Source organism: Thalassophryne amazonica, chromosome 21 (genome assembly GCF_902500255.1).
Source record: "Thalassophryne amazonica chromosome 21, fThaAma1.1, whole genome shotgun sequence".
Taxonomy (NCBI): domain Eukaryota; kingdom Metazoa; phylum Chordata; class Actinopteri; order Batrachoidiformes; family Batrachoididae; genus Thalassophryne; species Thalassophryne amazonica.
This window is the reverse complement of record NC_047123.1, coordinates 43,770-62,454: the sequence shown is the minus strand read 5'-3', so window position 1 is coordinate 62,454 and position 18,685 is coordinate 43,770. Positions and strand designations below refer to the sequence as shown.

The window sequence follows — 18,685 nt, the reverse complement described above, 5'->3', positions numbered from 1 at the left end:
TTAGCCTGGAAAAAGAGTCTGTTGCTCTATAAAAAAGCCCTCCGTAAAGCTAGGACATCTTACTACTCATCACTATTTAAAGAAAATAAGAACAACCCCAGGTTTCTTTTCAGCACTGTAGCCAGGCTGACAAAGAGTCAGAGCTCTACTGAGCCAAGTATTCCTTTAACTTTAACTAGTAATGACTTCATGACTTTTTTTGCTAATAAAATTTTAACTATTAGAGAAAAAATTTACTCATAACCATCCCAAAGACGTATCGTTATCTTTGGCTGCTTTCAGTGATGCCGGTATTTGGTTAGACTCTTTCTCTCCGATTGTTCTGTCTGAGTTATTTTCATTAGTTACTTCATCCAAACCATCAACATGTCTATTAGCCCCATTCCTACCAGGCTGCTCAAGGAAGCCCTACCATTATTTAATGCTTCGATCTTAAATATGATCAATCTATCTTTATTAGTTGGCTATGTACCACAGGCTTTTAAGGTGGCAGTAATTAAACCATTACTTAAAAAGCCATCACTAACCCAGCTATCTTAGCTAATTATAGGCCAATCTCCAACCTTCCTTTTCTCTCAAAAATTCTTGAAAGGGTAGTTGTAAAACAGCTAACTGATCATCTGCAGAGGAATGGTCTATTTGAAGAGTTTCAGTCAGGTTTTAGAATTCATCATAGTACAGAAACAGCATTAGTGAAGGTTACAAATGATCTTCTTATGGCCTCAGACAGTGGACTCATCTCTGTGCTTGTTCTGTTAGACCTCAGTGCTGCTTTTGATACTGCTGACCATAAAATTTTATTACAGAGATTAGAGCATGCCATAGGTATTAAAGGCACTGCGCTGCGGTGGTTTGAATCATATTTATCTAATAGATTACAATTTGTTCATGTAAATGGGGAATCTTCTTCACAGACTAAGGTTAATTATGGAGTTCCACAAAGTTCTGTGCTAGGACCAATTTTATTCACTTTATACATGCTTCCCTTAGGCAGTATTATTAGACGGCATTGCTTAAATTTTCATTGTTATGCAGATGATACCCAGCTTATCTATCCATGAAGCCAGAGGACACACACCAATTAGTTAAACTGCAGGATTGTCTTACAGACATAAAGACATGGATGACCTCTAATTTCCTGCTTTTAAACTCAGATAAAACTGAAGTTATTGTACTTGGCCCCACAAATCTTAGAAACATGGTGTCTAACCAGATCCTTACTCTGGATGGCATTACCCTGACCTCTAGTAATACTGTGAGAAATTTGGAGTCATTTTTGATCAGGATATGTCATTCAAAGCGCATATTAAACAAATATGTAGGACTGCCTTTTTGCATTTACGCAATATCTCTAAAATTAGAAGGTCTTGTCTCAGAGTGATGCTGAAAAACTATTCATGCATTTATTTCCTCTAGGCTGGACTATTGTAATTCATTATTATCAGGTTGTCCTAAAAATTCCCTGAAAAGCCTTCAGTTAATTCAAAATGCTGCAGCTAGAGTACTGACGGGGACTAGAAGGAGAGAGCATATCTCACCCATATTGGCCTCTCTTCATTGGCTTCCTGTTAATTCTAGAATAGAATTTAAAATTCTTCTTCTTATAAGGTTTTGAATAATCAGGTCCCATCTTATCTTAGGGACCTCATAGTACCATATCACCCCAATAGAGCGCTTCGCTCTCAGACTGCAGGCTTACTTGTAGTTCCTAGGGTTTGTAAGAGTAGAAGGGAGGCAGAGCCTTCAGCTTTCAGGCTCCTCTCCTGTGGAACCAGCTCCCAATTCGGATCAGGAGACAGACACCCTCTCTACTTTTAAGATTAGGCTTAAAATTTTCCTTTTTGCTAAAGCTTATAGTTATGGCTGGATTAGGTGACCCTGAACCATCCCTTAGTTATGCTGCTATAGACTTAGACTGCTGGGGGGTTTCCATGATGCACTGAGTGTTTCTTTCTCTTTTTGCTCTGTATGCACCACTCTGCATTTAATCATTAGTGATTGATCTCTGCTCCCCTCCACAGCATGTCTTTTTCCTGGTTCTCTCCCTCAGCCCCAACCAGTCCTCAGGGAGGAGACTGCCCCTCCCTGAGCCTGGTTCTGCTGGAGGTTTCTTCCTGTTAAAAGGGAGTTTTTTCCTTCCCACTGTCGCCAAGTGCTTGCTCACAGGGGGTCGTTTTGACCGTTGGGGTTTTTACGTAATTATTGTATGGCCTTGCCTTACAATACAACCCCTGGCAAAAATTATGGAATCACCGGCCTCGGAGGATGTTCATTCTGTTGTTTAATTTTGTAGAAAAAAGCAGATCACAGACATGACACAAAACTAAAGTCATTTCAAATGGCAACTTTCTGGCTTTAAGAAACACTATAAAGAAATCAAGAAAAAAAGATTGTGGCAGTCAGTAACGGTTACTTTTTAGACCAAGCAAAGGAAAAAATATGGACTCACTCAATTCTGAGGAATAAATTATGGAATCACCCTGTAAATTTCCATCCCCAAAACTAACACCTGCATCAAATCACATTCTGCTCGTTGACATTAACCCTATGGCATGAAATTGACCCTATGTGTCTTTTTGCAAGGAATGTTTTCACAGTTTTTGCTCTATGGCAAGATGCATTATCTTCTTGAAAAATGATTTCATCATCCTTAAACATCAGAAAAGTGTCCAAAATATCAACGTAAACTTGTGCATTTATTGATGATGTAATGACAGCCATCTCCCCAGTGCCTTTACATGACATGCAGCCCCATATCATCAATGACTGTGGAAATTTACATGTTGTCTTCAGGCAGTCATCTTTATAAATCTCATTGGAACGGAACCAAACAAAAGTTCCAGCATCATCACCTTGCCCAATGCAGATTCGAGATTCATCACTGAATATGACTTTCATCCAGTCATCCACAGTCCACGATTGCTTTTCTTTAGCCATTGTAACCTTGTTTTTTTCTGTTTAGGTGTTAATGATGGCTTTCGTTTAGCTTTTCTGTATGTAAATCCCATTTCCTTTAGGCGGTTTCTTACAGTTCGGTCACAGACGTTGACTCCAGTTTCCTCCCATTCATTCCTCATTTGTTTTGTTGTACATTTTTGATTTTTGAGACATATTGCTTTAAGTTTTCTGTCTTGACGCTTTGATGTCTTCCTTGGTCTACCAGTATGTTTGCCTTTAACAACCTTCCCATGTTGTTTGTATTTGGTCCAGAGTTTAGACACAGCTGACTGTAAACAACCAACATCTTTTGCAACATTGCGTGATGATTTACCCTCTTTTAAGAGTTTGATAATCCTCTCCTTTGTTTCAACTGACATCTCTCGTGTTGGAGCCATGATTCATGTCAGTCCACTTGGTGCAACAGCTCTCCAAGGTGTGATCACTCCTTTTTAGATGCAGACTAACAAGCATATGTGATTTGATGCAGGTGTTAGTTTTGGGGATGAAAATGTACAGGGTGATTCCATAATTTATTCCTCAGAATTGAGTGAGTCCATATTTTTTTCCTCTGCTTGGTCTAAAAAAGTAACCGTTACTGACTGCCACAATTTTTTTTTCTTGATTTCTTATAGTGTTTCTTACAGCCAGAAAGTTGCCATTTGAAATGACTAGTTTTGTGTCATGTCTGTGATCTGCTTTTTTTCTACAAAATTAAACAACTGAATGAACATCCTCCGAGGCCAGTGATTCCATAATTATTGCCAGGGGTTGTATGTTGTTGTCATTAAAAGACTATCAATAATATTACAGTGGAAAAAGCAGCAAGGTAAATGAGCACAATGGCAAGACATGTATGTATGGGTTTGTTAGAGCTTTTAATCAGCTTGAATACAACTTGCAAGGCTTCATTTATAAAAATCCATTGAGAATTATGATGACAGGAAAAAACCATCACAGTAAATGAACAGAATGGCATATTTTCCCCCAAATTTCCACACTTTACTTAAAACATTTTTTTTTCTACCCAGACATGTATGGGTTCATTAGAAAGATAAATTAAAGGGCTTTAAAACAAGCCTACTTTTATTAAAATCTGTTAACAAGTAGCGACAATAGAGAGAGAAAAGCAGCACAGTTTGTCATAGTTTCCCCAAATTTCTGCATTTTACATAAAAGTTTTTTTTTTCACCCACACATGCATAGGTTCATTGGAAAGAGCTTTCAAAGGGCTTTAAAACAAGCCTACATTTATTAAAATCTGGTAAGAAATAGTGACGCTAGTGCAAAAAAAAACAGTCAGTTTATTATTGATGATCGGCACATCTCCACCCTTAGTAATGGCGCCTTCCTGTCCTGAGCGACACTAATAGATTGAGGTACGCACGTCCATTCCAGGTCTATATTTCCATGGACCTATGCACCTGTTTTTGCAGTTGTGGAAAAATAAACTCTTGTAGTTTTGAAACAAGTTTTGAGTTCTTACTGACCTGCATTTTGGGGCTCTACTCTCTTGGCTGGTAGTCCAAACCGTAACACATTCACTATTTTGTGCAGTTTGTTTCTCTGTTTAATGTTCAAATTTTCATACTACATGATCATATGAAATGCTAAAATACTTTCCACCAGGGTGTTATATACTGTTTCTAAAATAGCTTGACTCACTCCAAAATTGTTGAGCTTGCAAAGCAAGTAGAGGCGTTGTGAAATTTTTTTTTTAAATGTGATCCATATTGATTTGGAAATTAAGACTGCTGTCAGTGTATGTACCAAGTATTTAAAATCATCAACCATCTCGACCTTTTGGCCATGTATGATTACTGGCTTCATCATATTCTTGTTATTTTGGAGGACCACCTCCTTGGTCTTTACAATGAAAGTTATGCATGTAACTACGGTTCTATGAATCCTGGATGACCGCCAGAGCACTTGGTCCCTCGGAATCCTCGTTTGCTCGCGAGAAGGTTTAAGGGACTGAGCTTCTGGTGTCATGTGACTTATATAGGGTCATGTAGGTCACCTGACGGTCACATGTGACTTTGTTTATATTTATTCTCGACCTGCTTTTGTACAAAGGTGATCATTCTATCAGGTCTCAGCGATGGTTTAGGCAGGACGCAAATGCAGGACTCGGACAACAGGCTCTGTGTGTAAAAGCAGTTTACTGAAACAGCAATTGGGGTCTGGTACACAGTAAGGCAGTCCACCAAGAGCAACAAAACCAGGAACATTAGGCAAACGTGTGGTCTGGGATACAGGCAGGTGGTCGTAATACACGAGAAGCAGGCAGAATGAGAATACAAGATACAGAGCTCGAGAGAAGGGACTAGGCGCGCCAATCTGGCGAAGGACTAGGGAAACTGGAGAGCTATTTAAACACCCAGGTGATCAGGTGTGCATGGAATGCACCAGAATGTGGGAGTGGCCAGAGAGGAGGAGACGCCCACCACCAAGAGTCGGCAGAGACAGACAGACCCAAACAAAAAGAACCCAACAAGAGAATACAGACACAGAAAATCAACAAAACATAACCAAACAAAACCATGAAAATAAAACCAGACAAAACTCACATCCTGACACATTCAGTGCTTATGCACTACCTCTGGCAGTCAGGAAGGATGAAATAGAACATTTATTTCTAAGGAGCTGCTTGAACACCAATTTTGAAAGCTCAGTACATGGTTAAAATACAGATTTTCTCTTTCAGTGTCACCCTTCTGCAGTAGAGCAACCAACGCCATATCATCTGCGTACTTAAATAGATGAAAAAATACATGACTGATATTAAACTCATTTGTGTACACAGAAAAAGAGAGGGTGGAAGATTGTACCCTGTGGTGCTCCTGTGTTCAATGCCATCTCCTCTGAAATACTACCATTTACAAGGACTCTTTGTGGGCCATCAGAGAGGAAATCTCTGATCCAATGAATAATGCCACCGTTAACCCCTAGATCTATGAATCACTGCAAAAGGACATATATTTGCATAGTATTAAAAGCAGATGTAAAATCAATAAAAAGAATTCTAACATAGTGTGAGGGAGCTTGTAGGTGCTTTGTTGTGAACAAGGTTACAGTCGCATCATCTGTTTTTATATGTGAACTGTAAGTGGTCAAGGCCTTTTGATATAGAGGCTGCCACACATCTACTGAAAACTCTCTCTATGCACTTACCTAAAATAGATGTGAGTGCAATGTTTCTGTGTAGGCTCTCAGTTGTCCAGGTGGTTTCCATAGTAGAGAAGCTTGAATCTTCAACTGGACCGGGTTGCTTGACGCGAGGATGTTTTGCTTCTAATCGCAGAAGCTTCCTCAGCTAAAATTCTTGCTCTGGTAGTCTGACTTCCGTCTTGACTCTTGTAGAGAAGAATAAAACAGAAGCCAACAAAAGCTGGAGTTTGAATGTAGTGGGCCTAAAACCTTGGGCAAATGGGCAAAAGCTGAGTGCAATGGGCCTAAAACCTTGTAATTCTGAAGCCCCTGGCTTTTTAGGAATGGACACAATACTTGACGTACTCCAAATTTTGGGTACTGTACACAAGTCAAGCAGGAACTGAAATAGTTTAGTCAAGACTCCTTCTCCAGTCTTTTCAAAGATAAAGAATTTTGATTCTTTGTCTCAAAATCCAGGTGTAATTACCCAAAACACATGTAGGTTTAAGTGTAATTTTTTGTGTGTGTGTGAATAGTGGGTGCCTTGTGGAAGGAATGTGCCAAGTTTCAATGCTGTCACATCCACGACCCCTGAGCAAAAAACTTGTAATGGCTGCAAAGCTACAAGACAAATGTGTGTGTGTGTGTGGGGGGGGGGGGGGGGGGGCTTCATGGATAGATGCACCTGACAACAAGGAACACAAGAAAAATGAACTGATTCTATGATGTATAGTTCAGTTGTTATTTCCAAAAGCCTGTTGTGATGGTTGTAGCACCCCATCAGATTACATAAGGTATGAGTTTTTGTAAATGTCCAAATTGATCATGTCCACCAAGTTTGATTTCAAAAGAGCAATTCATTCATGAGCTACAAATGTTGTAAACCGCACACACTCAAATTTGGTAGCCAGTTGCAGTGAAACAGAAGGGTTAAGGTTAGGGTCAAAATAAATGATTTACCACCCCCTGCTGTAATGGCAGATTTGAACACACAGATGCCCACAGGCATTATGAGTAAACTGAACATCCGCTAATACTGAGTGGTTGACTAATTCATTCTATTTACAGGGGACCCCTGTTCATTTAATTAACAGGGGTCCCCTGTACAATTAAATTAAATTAACAGGTAATGACTTTTGTTTTTTGTGGCAACCTGGTGGCCAGGCCTCTTCTGCTGGGGTAGAGTTGACCTCAGCTCTTCTCAGCTGCTGCACTGCTGCAAAATACATAGCAGACAGGAGCCAACAGGGTTTAGAAATGTTTTTCACTGTTACTATGTAAAAAACATTAGTGGTCTAAAAGTTATCAGAACTAAATTGATGCTTGATATTGCAAGATTGTATTGTAAAAAAGGGGCAGAATATATAAGACTTCTTCTTCCAATCTGCTCCTTTTCATTCAATGGTTTGTAATGTTTTGTTATTTCTGCTTTTCTGTTTTTTCTTTTAAATGAATGAAATAAAAAAAAAATTATCGGAAGCTAACTGTTTCTCTGATGGTTTTTGAAGTTGGTTGAAAAGCTAATCTGCTAACAAAAAAGTTAGCTTCGCTAATTAGCAGTTAGTGGAACTGTGCCCACCACTGAAAACAACCTTTCTTCTTCTCCTCTTCTTCCTCCTCTAGGGTATGGAAACATTGCCCCCAGCACTGAGGGAGGGAAAATCTTCTGCATTTTGTACGCCATCTTTGGGATTCCACTCTTTGGGTTTCTCCTAGCAGGTGTTGGGGACCAGCTTGGTACCATATTCGTCAAATGCATTGCCAAAGTGGAGAAGATGTTCCGAGTGAGTCACTGGTTTCCCATCATCTATATTTGTTTGATCTCATGAGAAAGAGTGGTGATATGATTTTTGCAACTTTTTAGATGATATAATAGAAGATGACAACCGTGAGCTTCAGTTGAGTTAGACATTCTGTCAGGAATCATGGTGGCATGGCACAAACAGGTGGCAGACAGAAATGCAGACTCACAGGCAGAGGAATGGGAGCAATCAAAAAAGGTTTTATCTTGAGATGAGGCAGAGGTACGGTACACAGAATGACAGTCAGTGATGCTAAGGTAACAGTCGTTAGACACAGGCAAGGTACCAAAAAAAGCAAGGTTCAGAAACACAGCAAAACAGAGTTCAGAGGGAGAGGCTAAGGCCACAAAGGAAGACAGGTAAGGATCTAGGGGACCCTGCCTATAGCAAATGGGACATGAAGCAGTCGGCTTTATGGCCAATGGAAAACTGAAAGGCTGACAGGAGGGTGACTGTGCAGCAGGCAAAGGTCAAATCGAATGCTGGGAGGAAGTCAAAGGCAGAGTCCAGAACGGAGTCAGGGCAGAGACTGTGAAAGTCATTACTGTCCATGGAAGAGTCAGGAGATGGGCCGTGAGGCCCGGTAAAGTTTACAGTTGAGTCAGGTGGCGTGGTCAGAGAGAGGACAAAGGTCAGACACATGACATAAAATGTCAGAAACAGAGGAATGGACTTTCTGAGCTGGTAGCCAGCAAAAGGGAAAAATGACCTGAACAATAGAACCGAGAGAGAAGAGACCTTGCTTAGGGCCTCTTCAGACATAGTGCCAATTTGGTCGAAGTGTGCATGAAGCAGGAATTGTATGCAAAATGTGTAAAATTGTAGCTTCCTGGAACACCTCGTACACCTGTTGCTACAACTATTTGAACACACCAGCGGCTGAAAGACAGCGTGTGCACTGTGAGAGCCCACCGAACCCTCTCAAGGCAGGTGTTGGCCAAATTCCAGGTGACACACATGAACATCTAACACCGCTCCTTTGGCACTCAGAAAATATGTGGCCATTCATACTATCATCACAAAAACAGTCATAAGATGATCACTGTCAAGCTGGATGTGAAATTTGTCCAAGCGTGCCACGACTGTGGAGTTGCAAAAAGCCACACATGTGGTGCATGTGTCTTGTGCATGTGTTGTGCCCCCCTCCCCACTTCCCCCAACACATCTGACTTGCTGGGGTGGCATACTTGCATAAAATGCTTATATGTATGTACAGATCTGATCACATGGGGGCCGGACAGCCAGGTCTGATTGCACACAGCAGGGGGAGGGGCCTGTTAGCTGATCACAGCACACTGAGCTGGATGGCAGCTCAATGCACACATTACAAATACAAACACCACTGCCAGGGCAGTTATATAAATAATTACGACAATACCTACATATGCAATTAGATAACAAATAACGAAAATGAATAAACACATAAAACAGAGAGTGACACGGTGATCTGTGCGCTGAACGGACGGGGGGGGATGTCTGCTCACAGTCGCGGCTGTAAGGATCTCTGCTCCTGGACTTCCCAGCTTGAGTTCCGTGTTTGGAAGGACATGAACTTATTACATTCCTCTGTGAGGTGCGTGTCTCTGCCTGCTGTCCTCAAGTGGAAATATATAAAACATCTTTTACCTTCATTCCGGGCTGCAGTGGCCAGACACAGCGCACTACCTCCATGTCTTTGTTGATTTCAGGCATTTTTCCGCACTGATTACAGGCCAGTGATGGTAGTGCAGTGGTAAAGTTTCCGTCTGGTAATCAGAGCTTATATTCACTAATTATACAGCTGTTTTTTATTTTATTGTTCTCCACATCAGTGGCGTGATGTGGTGCAGCTGCTCACACTGTGTTCATGCTCGAAAGACACCATCGTGTGCATGAACCGTAGCACTGGGATCGTGCATGCCTGCCCGTCGGCATGCACGTGCTGCAGTCTGATACTGGAGTTCCTCAAATTGTTTCTTCTTTTGTCTGATTACCTCCTCAGTTGAGTCCCATCCTTACTGTAGACAGCTTGGATGGTTCCCTGTTTTCCTCTCCTCCATGGTTACTCCGAACTCCTCCCTCACCCACTGCTTTGCTTTCCTCACAGCAGAGGCTGCCGCCCATTGGGCCTGTCTGTACGTTACAGCTGCCTCAGGTGTCCCGGAAGGAGTCCTTCTTCAGTCAGACAGCTTCCCTGACCACCGGTGTCCACCATGGTGTTCGAGGGTAATGGTCCCTTGAGGCACCTAAGACCTTCAAGCCACAGCTTCCCTCTGCAGCTTCAGCAATAGAAGCTTTGAACATTGTAAGAGTAGAATGGGAGGCAGAGCCTTCAGCTTTCAGGCTCCTCTCCTGTGGAACCAGCTCCCAATTCAGATCAGGGAGACAGACACCCTCTCTACTTTTAAGATTAGGCTTAAAACTTTCCTTTTGCTAAAGCTTATAGTTAGGGCTGGATCAGGTGACCCTGAACCATCCCTTAGTTATGCTGCTATAGACGTAGACTGCTGGGGGGTTCCCATGATGCACTGTTTCTTTCTGTTTTTGCTCTGTATGCACCACTCTGCATTTAATCATTAGTGATCGATCTCTGCTCCCCTCCACAGCATGTCTTTTTCCTGGTTCTCTCCCTCAGCCCCAACCAGTCCCAGCAGAAGACTGCCCCTCCCTGAGCCTGGTTCTGCTGGAGGTTTCTTCCTGTTAAAAGGGAGTTTTTCCTTCCCACTGTAGCCAAGTGCTTGCTCACAGGGGGTCGTTTTGACCGTTGGGGTTTTACATAATTATTGTATGGCCTTGCCTTACAATATAAAGCGCCTTGGGGCAACTGTTTGTTGTGATTTGGCGCTATATAAAAAAATTGATTGATTGATTGATTGCCCATTCTGGGACAATGCCCCCAACTTCCACAGGGATGCCAGAAAAGCTCTGCCGGAGGTGTGAGTTGAAGAACTGCTGGAAAGTGGTATCTTCCAGACATTCCCAGTTCACTCGCACTGTCCGTTTTGGTTTACCAGGTCCGTCCAAATTCCTCCCCCACCCTCTGATCCAACTCACCACCGGATGGATCAGTTGACAGTTCTGCCCCTCTCTTCACCCAAGTGTCCAGAACATGCGGCCTCAGATCAGATGATATGATCACAAAGTCGATCATCGACCTTTGGCTTAGGGTGCTCTGGTACTGTGTACACTTATGAGCATCCTTAGTTTGAACATGGTGTTCATTATGGGCAGTCCATAACTAGCACAGAAGTCCAAGAACAAATGACTGCTCAAGATTAGATCACTGAGGACGTTACTCCCAATCACGCCTCTCCAGGTGTCTCTGTCATTGCTCATCTATGTGTTGAAGTTTCCCAACAGAACAATGGAGTCCTGTATAGGGTTCCAGTGGAAGGTTGAGTACTCTGAACTGCTGTTTGGTGCATACAGACAGACAACAATCACAGCCCCCCACCACCACCACCCAAAGGCGCAGGGAGGTGACCTTCTCATCTACTGGGGTAAACTCCAACTTAGTGGTGCTCAGCCGGGGACCCGTGAGTTCTAGGCTGCTAAACCTTTGTTGTGGCGTGGTGTCCATCAACAGCGTCGACGTCATCCATTTATTGTGATATCTCAGAAACTGTCTATTTTTTTTCTAATTTGGCAAGGGTGTAATATGTGTCATTGACATTCTTCCTGTCTAAAAATCACATTCATTGATTCATTTGTTTTATGCCAAAAATAGCCACTTTGAGAACTTAAATGCTGTTTTCGCAAAAACTGTGTAACTTTTTTCTGTTTGACATATTTCATGTCAAAAAAATTATAGTCATAATTCGTTCATTTGGAAATAGCTGCCATTTTTATTCCCACAACAGATAGATAGATAGATAGGTAGGTAGGTAGGTAGGTAGGTAGGTAGGTAGGTACTTTATTGATCCCAGAGGGAAAATCAAGGTATCCAGCAGCTTACACATTAGACAAGACACACACATTGCACCAGACACACAAAAATAGGGTTAAGTAAATAAAAGAAAAATAGACTAATCAATAAAAGCTACTAACTAAAAATAAAAATAAAATTTGTGTGCAAGTACAGCATCCAGTCTCAGAGAATATGACGGAGGAGTAAACGTAGTAGTGCAGTAGTGAGGAGGTAGCACAGATGTAAACAGTACACAATGTGAACAGTGTAGGTTATGCAAAGAAGTAAGCAGTGTAAACAGTGTTGGTAGTGCAAAAGAAAGCAATAAAAAGGTCAAACAGATGTGTCACAGGATTATTTCTTACTGAGATGGGAAGAGTTGAACAGTCTGATGGCCTGAGGGACAAAAGACTTCCTGAATCTGTCCATGTGGCAGGACTGGGACAGCAGTCTGCCGCTGAATGAGCTCCTCTGCCTGATGATGGCGCTGTGCAGAGGGTGCTCAACATTGTCCATGATGGCCAGCAGTTTACTGAGGGTCCTTCTCTCTGCCACTGATATTAGTGTCTCCAGCTCTGTTCCCAGCACCAGCTTTCCTCACCAGCCTGTCCAGTCGCCCGGCGTCCCTCCTCTTCATGCTGCTCCCCCAGCAGACCACCACAGAGAAGAGGACACTGGCTACCACAGACTGGTAGAACATTCGCAGGAGTTTATGGCAGATCCTGAAGGACCCTAACCTCCTCAGGAAGTACAGTCTGCTCTGTCCCTTCCTGTAGAGGGTGTCAGTATTGGCTGACCAATCCAACCTATCGTCCATAAGTGTCCCCAGATATTTGTAAGTCTGGACCACCTCCACATCGATCCCCTCAATGGAGACTGACTGCAGAGTGGGCCCGGACCTTCTGAAGTCCACTACCATCTCCTTTGCTTTGTTTTTTTAGGTTATTTGGACCCACTTTTCACAAAAACTGTCCGATAAATCAAATCAAATCAATTTTATTTATATAGCGCCAAATCACAACAAACAGTCGCCCCAAGGCACTTTTTATTGTAAGGCAAAAGCCGTACAATAATTACAGAAAAACCCCAATGGTCAAAACGACCCCCTATGAGCAAGCACTTGGTGACAGTGGGAAGGAAAACTCCCTTTTAACAGGAAGAAACCTCCAGCAGAACCGGGCTCAGGGAGGGGCAGTCTTCTGCTGGGACTGGTTGGGGCTGAGGGGAGAGAATCAGGAAAAAGACATGCTGTGGAAGAGAGCAGAGATCAATCATCAATGATTAAAAGCAGAGTGGTGCATACAGAGCAAAAAGAGGTGAATAAAATGAAACACTAGGTGCATCATAGGAAACCCCCCAGCAGTCTAAGTCTATAGCAGCATAACTAAGGGATGGTTCAGGGTCACCTGATCCAGCCCTAACTATAAGCTTTTTCAAAAAGGAAAGTTTTAAGCTTAATCTTAAAAGTAGAGAGGGTGTCTGTCTCCCTGATCCGAATTGGGAGCTGGTTCCACAGGAGAGGAGCCTGAAAGCTGAAGGCTCTGCCTCCCATTCTGCTCTTAAAAACCCTAGGAACTACAAGTAAGCCTGCAGTCTGAGAGCGAAGCGCTCTATTGGGGTGATATGGTACTATGAGGTCCCTAAGATAAGATGGGACCTGATTATTCAAAACCTTATAAGTAAGAAGAAGAATTTTAAATTCTATTCTGGAATTAACAGGAAGCCAATGAAGAGAAGCCAATATGGGTGAAATATGCTCTCTCCTTCTAGTCCCTGTCAGTACTCTAGCTGCAGCATTTTGAATTAACTGAAGGTTTTTCAGAGAACTTTTAGGACAACCTGATAATAATGAATTACAGTTGTCCAGCCTAGAAGAAATAAATGCATGAATTAGCATTTCAGCATCACTCTGAGACAAGACCTTTCTAATTTTAGAGATATTGTGCAAATGCAAAAAAGCAGTCCTACATATTTGCTTAATATGTGCATTGAAGGACATATCCTGATCAAAAATGACCCAAGATTTCTCACAGTATTACTGGAGGTCAGGGTAATGCCATCCAGAGTAAGGATTTGGTTAGACACCATGTTTCTAAGATTTGTGGGGCCAAGTACAATAACTTCAGTTTTATCTGAATTTAAAAGCTAGAAATTAGAGGTCATCCATGTTTTTATGTCTGTAAGACAATCCTGGAGTTTAACTAATTGGTGTGTGTCCTCTGGCTTCATGGGTAGATAAAGCTGGGTATCATCTGTGTAACAATGAAAATTTAAGCAATGCTTTCTAATAATACTGCCCAAGGGAAGCATGTATAAAGTGAATAAAATTGGTCCTAGCACAGAACCTTGTGGAACTCCATAATTAACCTTAGTCCGTGAAGAAGACTCCCCATTTACATGAACAAATTGTAATCTATTAGATAAATATGATTCAAACCACTGCATCGCAGTGCCTTTAATACCTATGGCATGCTCTAATCTCTGTAATAAAATTTTATGGTCAACAGTATCAAAAGCTGCACTGAGGTCTAACAGGACGAGCACAGAGATGAGTCCACTGTCTGAGGCCATAAGAAGATCATTTGTAACCTTCACTAATGCTGTTTCTGTACTATGATGGATTCTGAAACCTGACTGAAAGTCTTCAAATAGACCATTCCTCTGCAGATGATCAGTTAGCTGTTTTACAACTACCCTTTCAAGAATTTTTGAGAGAAAGGGAAGGTTGGAGATTGGCCTATAATTAGCTAAGATAGCTGGGTCAAGTGATGGCTTTTTAAGTAATGGTTTAATTTCTGCCACCTTAAAAGCCTGTGGTACATAGCCAACTAATAAAGATAGATTGATCATATTTAAGATCGAAGCATTAATTAATGGTAGGGCTTCCTTGAGCAGCCTGGTAGGAATGGGGTCTAATAGACATGTTGATGGTTTGGAGGAAGTGACTAATGAAAGTAACTCAGACAGAACAATTGGAGAGAAAGAGTCTAACCAAATACCAGCATTACTGAAAGCAGTCGAACATAAAGATATGTCTTTGGGATGGTTATGAATAATTTTTTTCTCTAATCGTTAAAATTTTATTTGCAAAGAAAGTCATGAAGTCATTACTAGGTAAAGTTAAAGGAATACTTGGCTCAATAGAGCTCTGACTCTTTGTCAGCCTGGCTACAGTGCTGAAAAGAAACCTGGGGTTGTTCTTATTTTCTTCAATTAGTGATGAATAGTAAGATGTCCTAGCTTTACGGAGGGCTTTTTATAGAGCTTTTTTTTTTTTTCCAGGCTAAATGAAGATCTTCTAAATTAGTGAGACGCCATTTCCTCTCCAGTTTACAGGTTATCTGCTTTAAGCTGCGAGTTTGTGGGTTATACCACGGAGTCAGGCACTTCTGATTTAAGGCTCTCTTTTTCAGAGGAGCTACAGCATCCAAAGTTGTGCTCAGTGAGGATGTAAAGCTATTGACGAGATAATCTATCTCACTCACAGAGTTTAGGTAGCTACTCTGCACTGTGTTGGTATATGGCATTGAAGAACATAACAAAGAAGGAATCATATCCTTAAACCTAGTTACAGCGCTTTCAGAAAGACTTCTAGTGTAATAAAACTTATTCCCCACTGCTGGGTAGTCCATTAAAGTAAATGTAAATGTTATTAAGAAATGATCAGACAAAAAGGGCTTTTCAGGGAATATTGTTAAGTCTTCAATTTCTATGCCATATGTGGGCTCATTTACATTTTGAGCGAAGCCAACTGAGTCTAATAATAGATTAAATGCAGTGTTGAGGCTGTCATTCTCAGCATCTATGTGGATGTTAAAATCGCCCAGTATAATTATCTTATCTGAGCTAAGCACTAAGTCAGACAAAAGGTCTGAAAAATCACAAAGAAACTCACAGTAATGACCAGGTGGACGATAGATAACAACAAATAAAACTGGTTTTTGAGACTTCCTATTTGGATGGACAAGACTAAGAGTCAAGCTTTCAAATGAATTAAAGCTCTGTGTGGGTCTTTGATTAATTAATAAGCTGGAGTGGAAGATTGCTGCTACTCCTCCTCCTCGACCTGTGCTTCGAGCATTTTGACAGTTAGTGTGACTCGGGGCTGTTGACTCATTTAAACTAACATAATAACTGCTTTTAATTTAACAAGGGCATAATATTGGTCGTTGGCATTGTTCCCGTCCCAAGATTATTTGCATAGATTCATTTATTTGGAAATGGCTGAAAATAGCCATTTTGAGCATCTTAGGGCAGTTTTCTCAAACACTGTCAACTTTTCTCTTAAATTGACATCAATCAATCAATCAATCAATTTTTTTTTTATATAGCGCCAAATCACAACAAACAGTTGCCCCAAGGCGCTTTATATTGTAAGGCAAGGCCATACAATAATTATGTAAAACCCCAACGGTCAAAACGACCCCCTGTGAGCAAGCACTTGGCTACAGTGGGAAGGAAAAACTCCCTTTTAACAGGAAGAAACCTCCAGCAGAACCAGGCTCAGGGAGGGGCAGTCTTCTGCTGGGACTGGTTGGGGCTGAGGGAGAGAACCAGGAAAAAGACATGCTGTGGAGGGGAGCAGAGATCGATCACTAATGATTAAATGCAGAGTGGTGCATTGACATGACCATACAATGACATTAATCCTGTCCATAGATGAAATGCATGGATTCCTTCATGTCAAGTTTTCACCGGTAACATACAAGAGCATTTTTGCCGAACATTCTCTCCATGAACATATTCCCCCCAGTGTGTCCAGTGACTTTGTTATACATGATCGTACGTGTGAGATAATACACTGATCAGTGAGGTGTGATATCACAAGCTGAGATCGGATAATGATATCACACTGAGCATGATCAGTGTAACTCCCGAGACTATACCTAGATGGGAAGTAGTGACATTAACACTGTCAAATATCTGATATCACCCCTAGGGGCTATAGTCAGAGGGACCACTCCACCAAGCCATTTTACAGAACAAATTAATTTATACAACTGTTGAAGTGACATAGTGCCCAATTGCTGCAACATTGAAAATATGACCAAAGATAATTTGGTGGGAAGTGTATTGCTGCCATATCTGAGTGTGGATGTGGACAATTGCTTTCATTTGCTGGATTTCACCTCTGAACCTGATTTTAAGAATCTTCTCGGGTTTCATAGGCCTGTTTTTGAGACCATTTTGCTTTGGCTTTAATTGAACCAGTAACCCACAGGGTCCTTGGTGCTCTAGTTTTGTTTCTAATCAGTAGTAGTTGCATGACAATGATGTCAGCTGGAGAGTTTGTAGTACTAGAGTTGTGCACAAGGCATAATGGATCTGTCATAGTCTGGCACTAAACGGGTGAGTTATTTGTAATGAAATGGACATTTTAATGAAATACATGGAGGGGTGGTGTTATTCTGATGAATAAGCACATCCGCCCAACCACTTTTCAGGCACAGTTTCACCATGGGCGTTCCAACAGGTGCACTCACAATAATTTCACTGTCGATAACTGACACACAAGCATTCACACCCTGATAAAGCAGCATTTCATCAGAGAGGCAACTTCATATAATGCAGGGGTGAACCATAACATTCAGATAAGCATTTAAATCCTGCATCAGTCAAGTATATTGTGTATATTGCTCTACTATGAGTCACATTTGGCTCATACCATTAAGAATGTATAATGCTGTAATACTGCAGCGACAATTTACTTCCACCATTTCCCTCCATAAATTAAGCAGATAATGCAGAAAAAAGAAAAAAAAAAAAAAACACGAGGCAAACAGTGAAAATAATAATAATAATAATAGTGATTATAATAGTGATAATAATAATAATAGTGCACAATGTAAGTAATTCCCTTCAGCTTCTCTATTGTTTTCACCTTCTTGATGCAACTCAATGTTACATGGAGAATGGGCAGGGGTGGCCTTGAACATGGAGCCTTCCACACTGGGAACAGATGCACATAGAATAGAATAGAGCCTTTGTTGTCATTGTAGATATACAAGGTCTATTAGAAAAGTATCCAACCTTATTATTTTTTTAAAAAACCATATGGATTTGAATCACGTGTGATTGTGTCAGACAAGCTTGAACCTTCGTGCGCATGCGTGAGTTTTTTCACACCTGTCGGTTGCATCATTCGCCTGTGAGCAGACTTTGAGTGAGGAGTGGTCCAGCCCCCTCATCGTTGTTTCATTGCCAGGAAATGGCGGAATGATTGCCATGCCAGAACATGTCCTGTGAGGCTTCATCACGGCGTTGCTGTGCGCCATGCGGCAGTGCCATGATGCGCGGAATTCCTCCGCACATCTGTCTCAATGTGCCGAAAAAGTGCTGATGTCCACGTCTTTTCACAATTCCTGTGCTAGTCAGACGACGTCCCAGATAAAACACAGTGTCCAGTTTGGAAATGAATGGCACATTCCACTGTTACAGGAGTTTTTGTCATGGAAAGAGGAGCGGAGGCTTCGCGCGTCGCGGCGGTGCCGCATGGCGCACAGCAACGCCGTGATGAAGCCTCACAGGACATGTTCTGGCATGTCCAGGCACATCCACAATTTCTCGGATAATCACTCGATGGACAAACCACCGACAGCTGTCTGAACGCCATCTTAAAGCCATTCTGTGAGACCAAAACAGAGGTGGTTTTGTCTTGCTCCAGTAGCGAATCCATCGTGACGCGCGAAGCCTCCGCTCGGCTTTCCATGACAAAATCTCTTGTTAAAAGTGAAAATGGTTGATGTCCAGCTCTTGTGATAACCAGAGAAATGGCACACGATGGTCACGGATGCAGACAGCCATCCGTTTAGAAATGAAATGGTCGTTCAGCCTGTCGATGGCGGCTTCGGAGCGCGGCGCGCCCCACAGCCGCTGGGGGCCGTCCTTAAAGTGACAGTAACAGTCC

The 18,685-nt window shown here is 41.8% G+C and overlaps 1 protein-coding gene across 1 annotated transcript in view; it reads left to right on the top strand.

Annotated features, from left to right (window-relative positions):
- Positions 1-18,685, top strand: part of kcnk10a (potassium channel, subfamily K, member 10a) — a 109,707-nt gene that overhangs the window by 55,476 nt on the left and 35,546 nt on the right. The window contains exon 4 of the mRNA XM_034162199.1: positions 7,714-7,874. Within this exon, the coding sequence (XP_034018090.1) occupies positions 7,714-7,874 (161 nt within the window). The remainder of the gene's footprint in view (positions 1-7,713; positions 7,875-18,685) is intronic.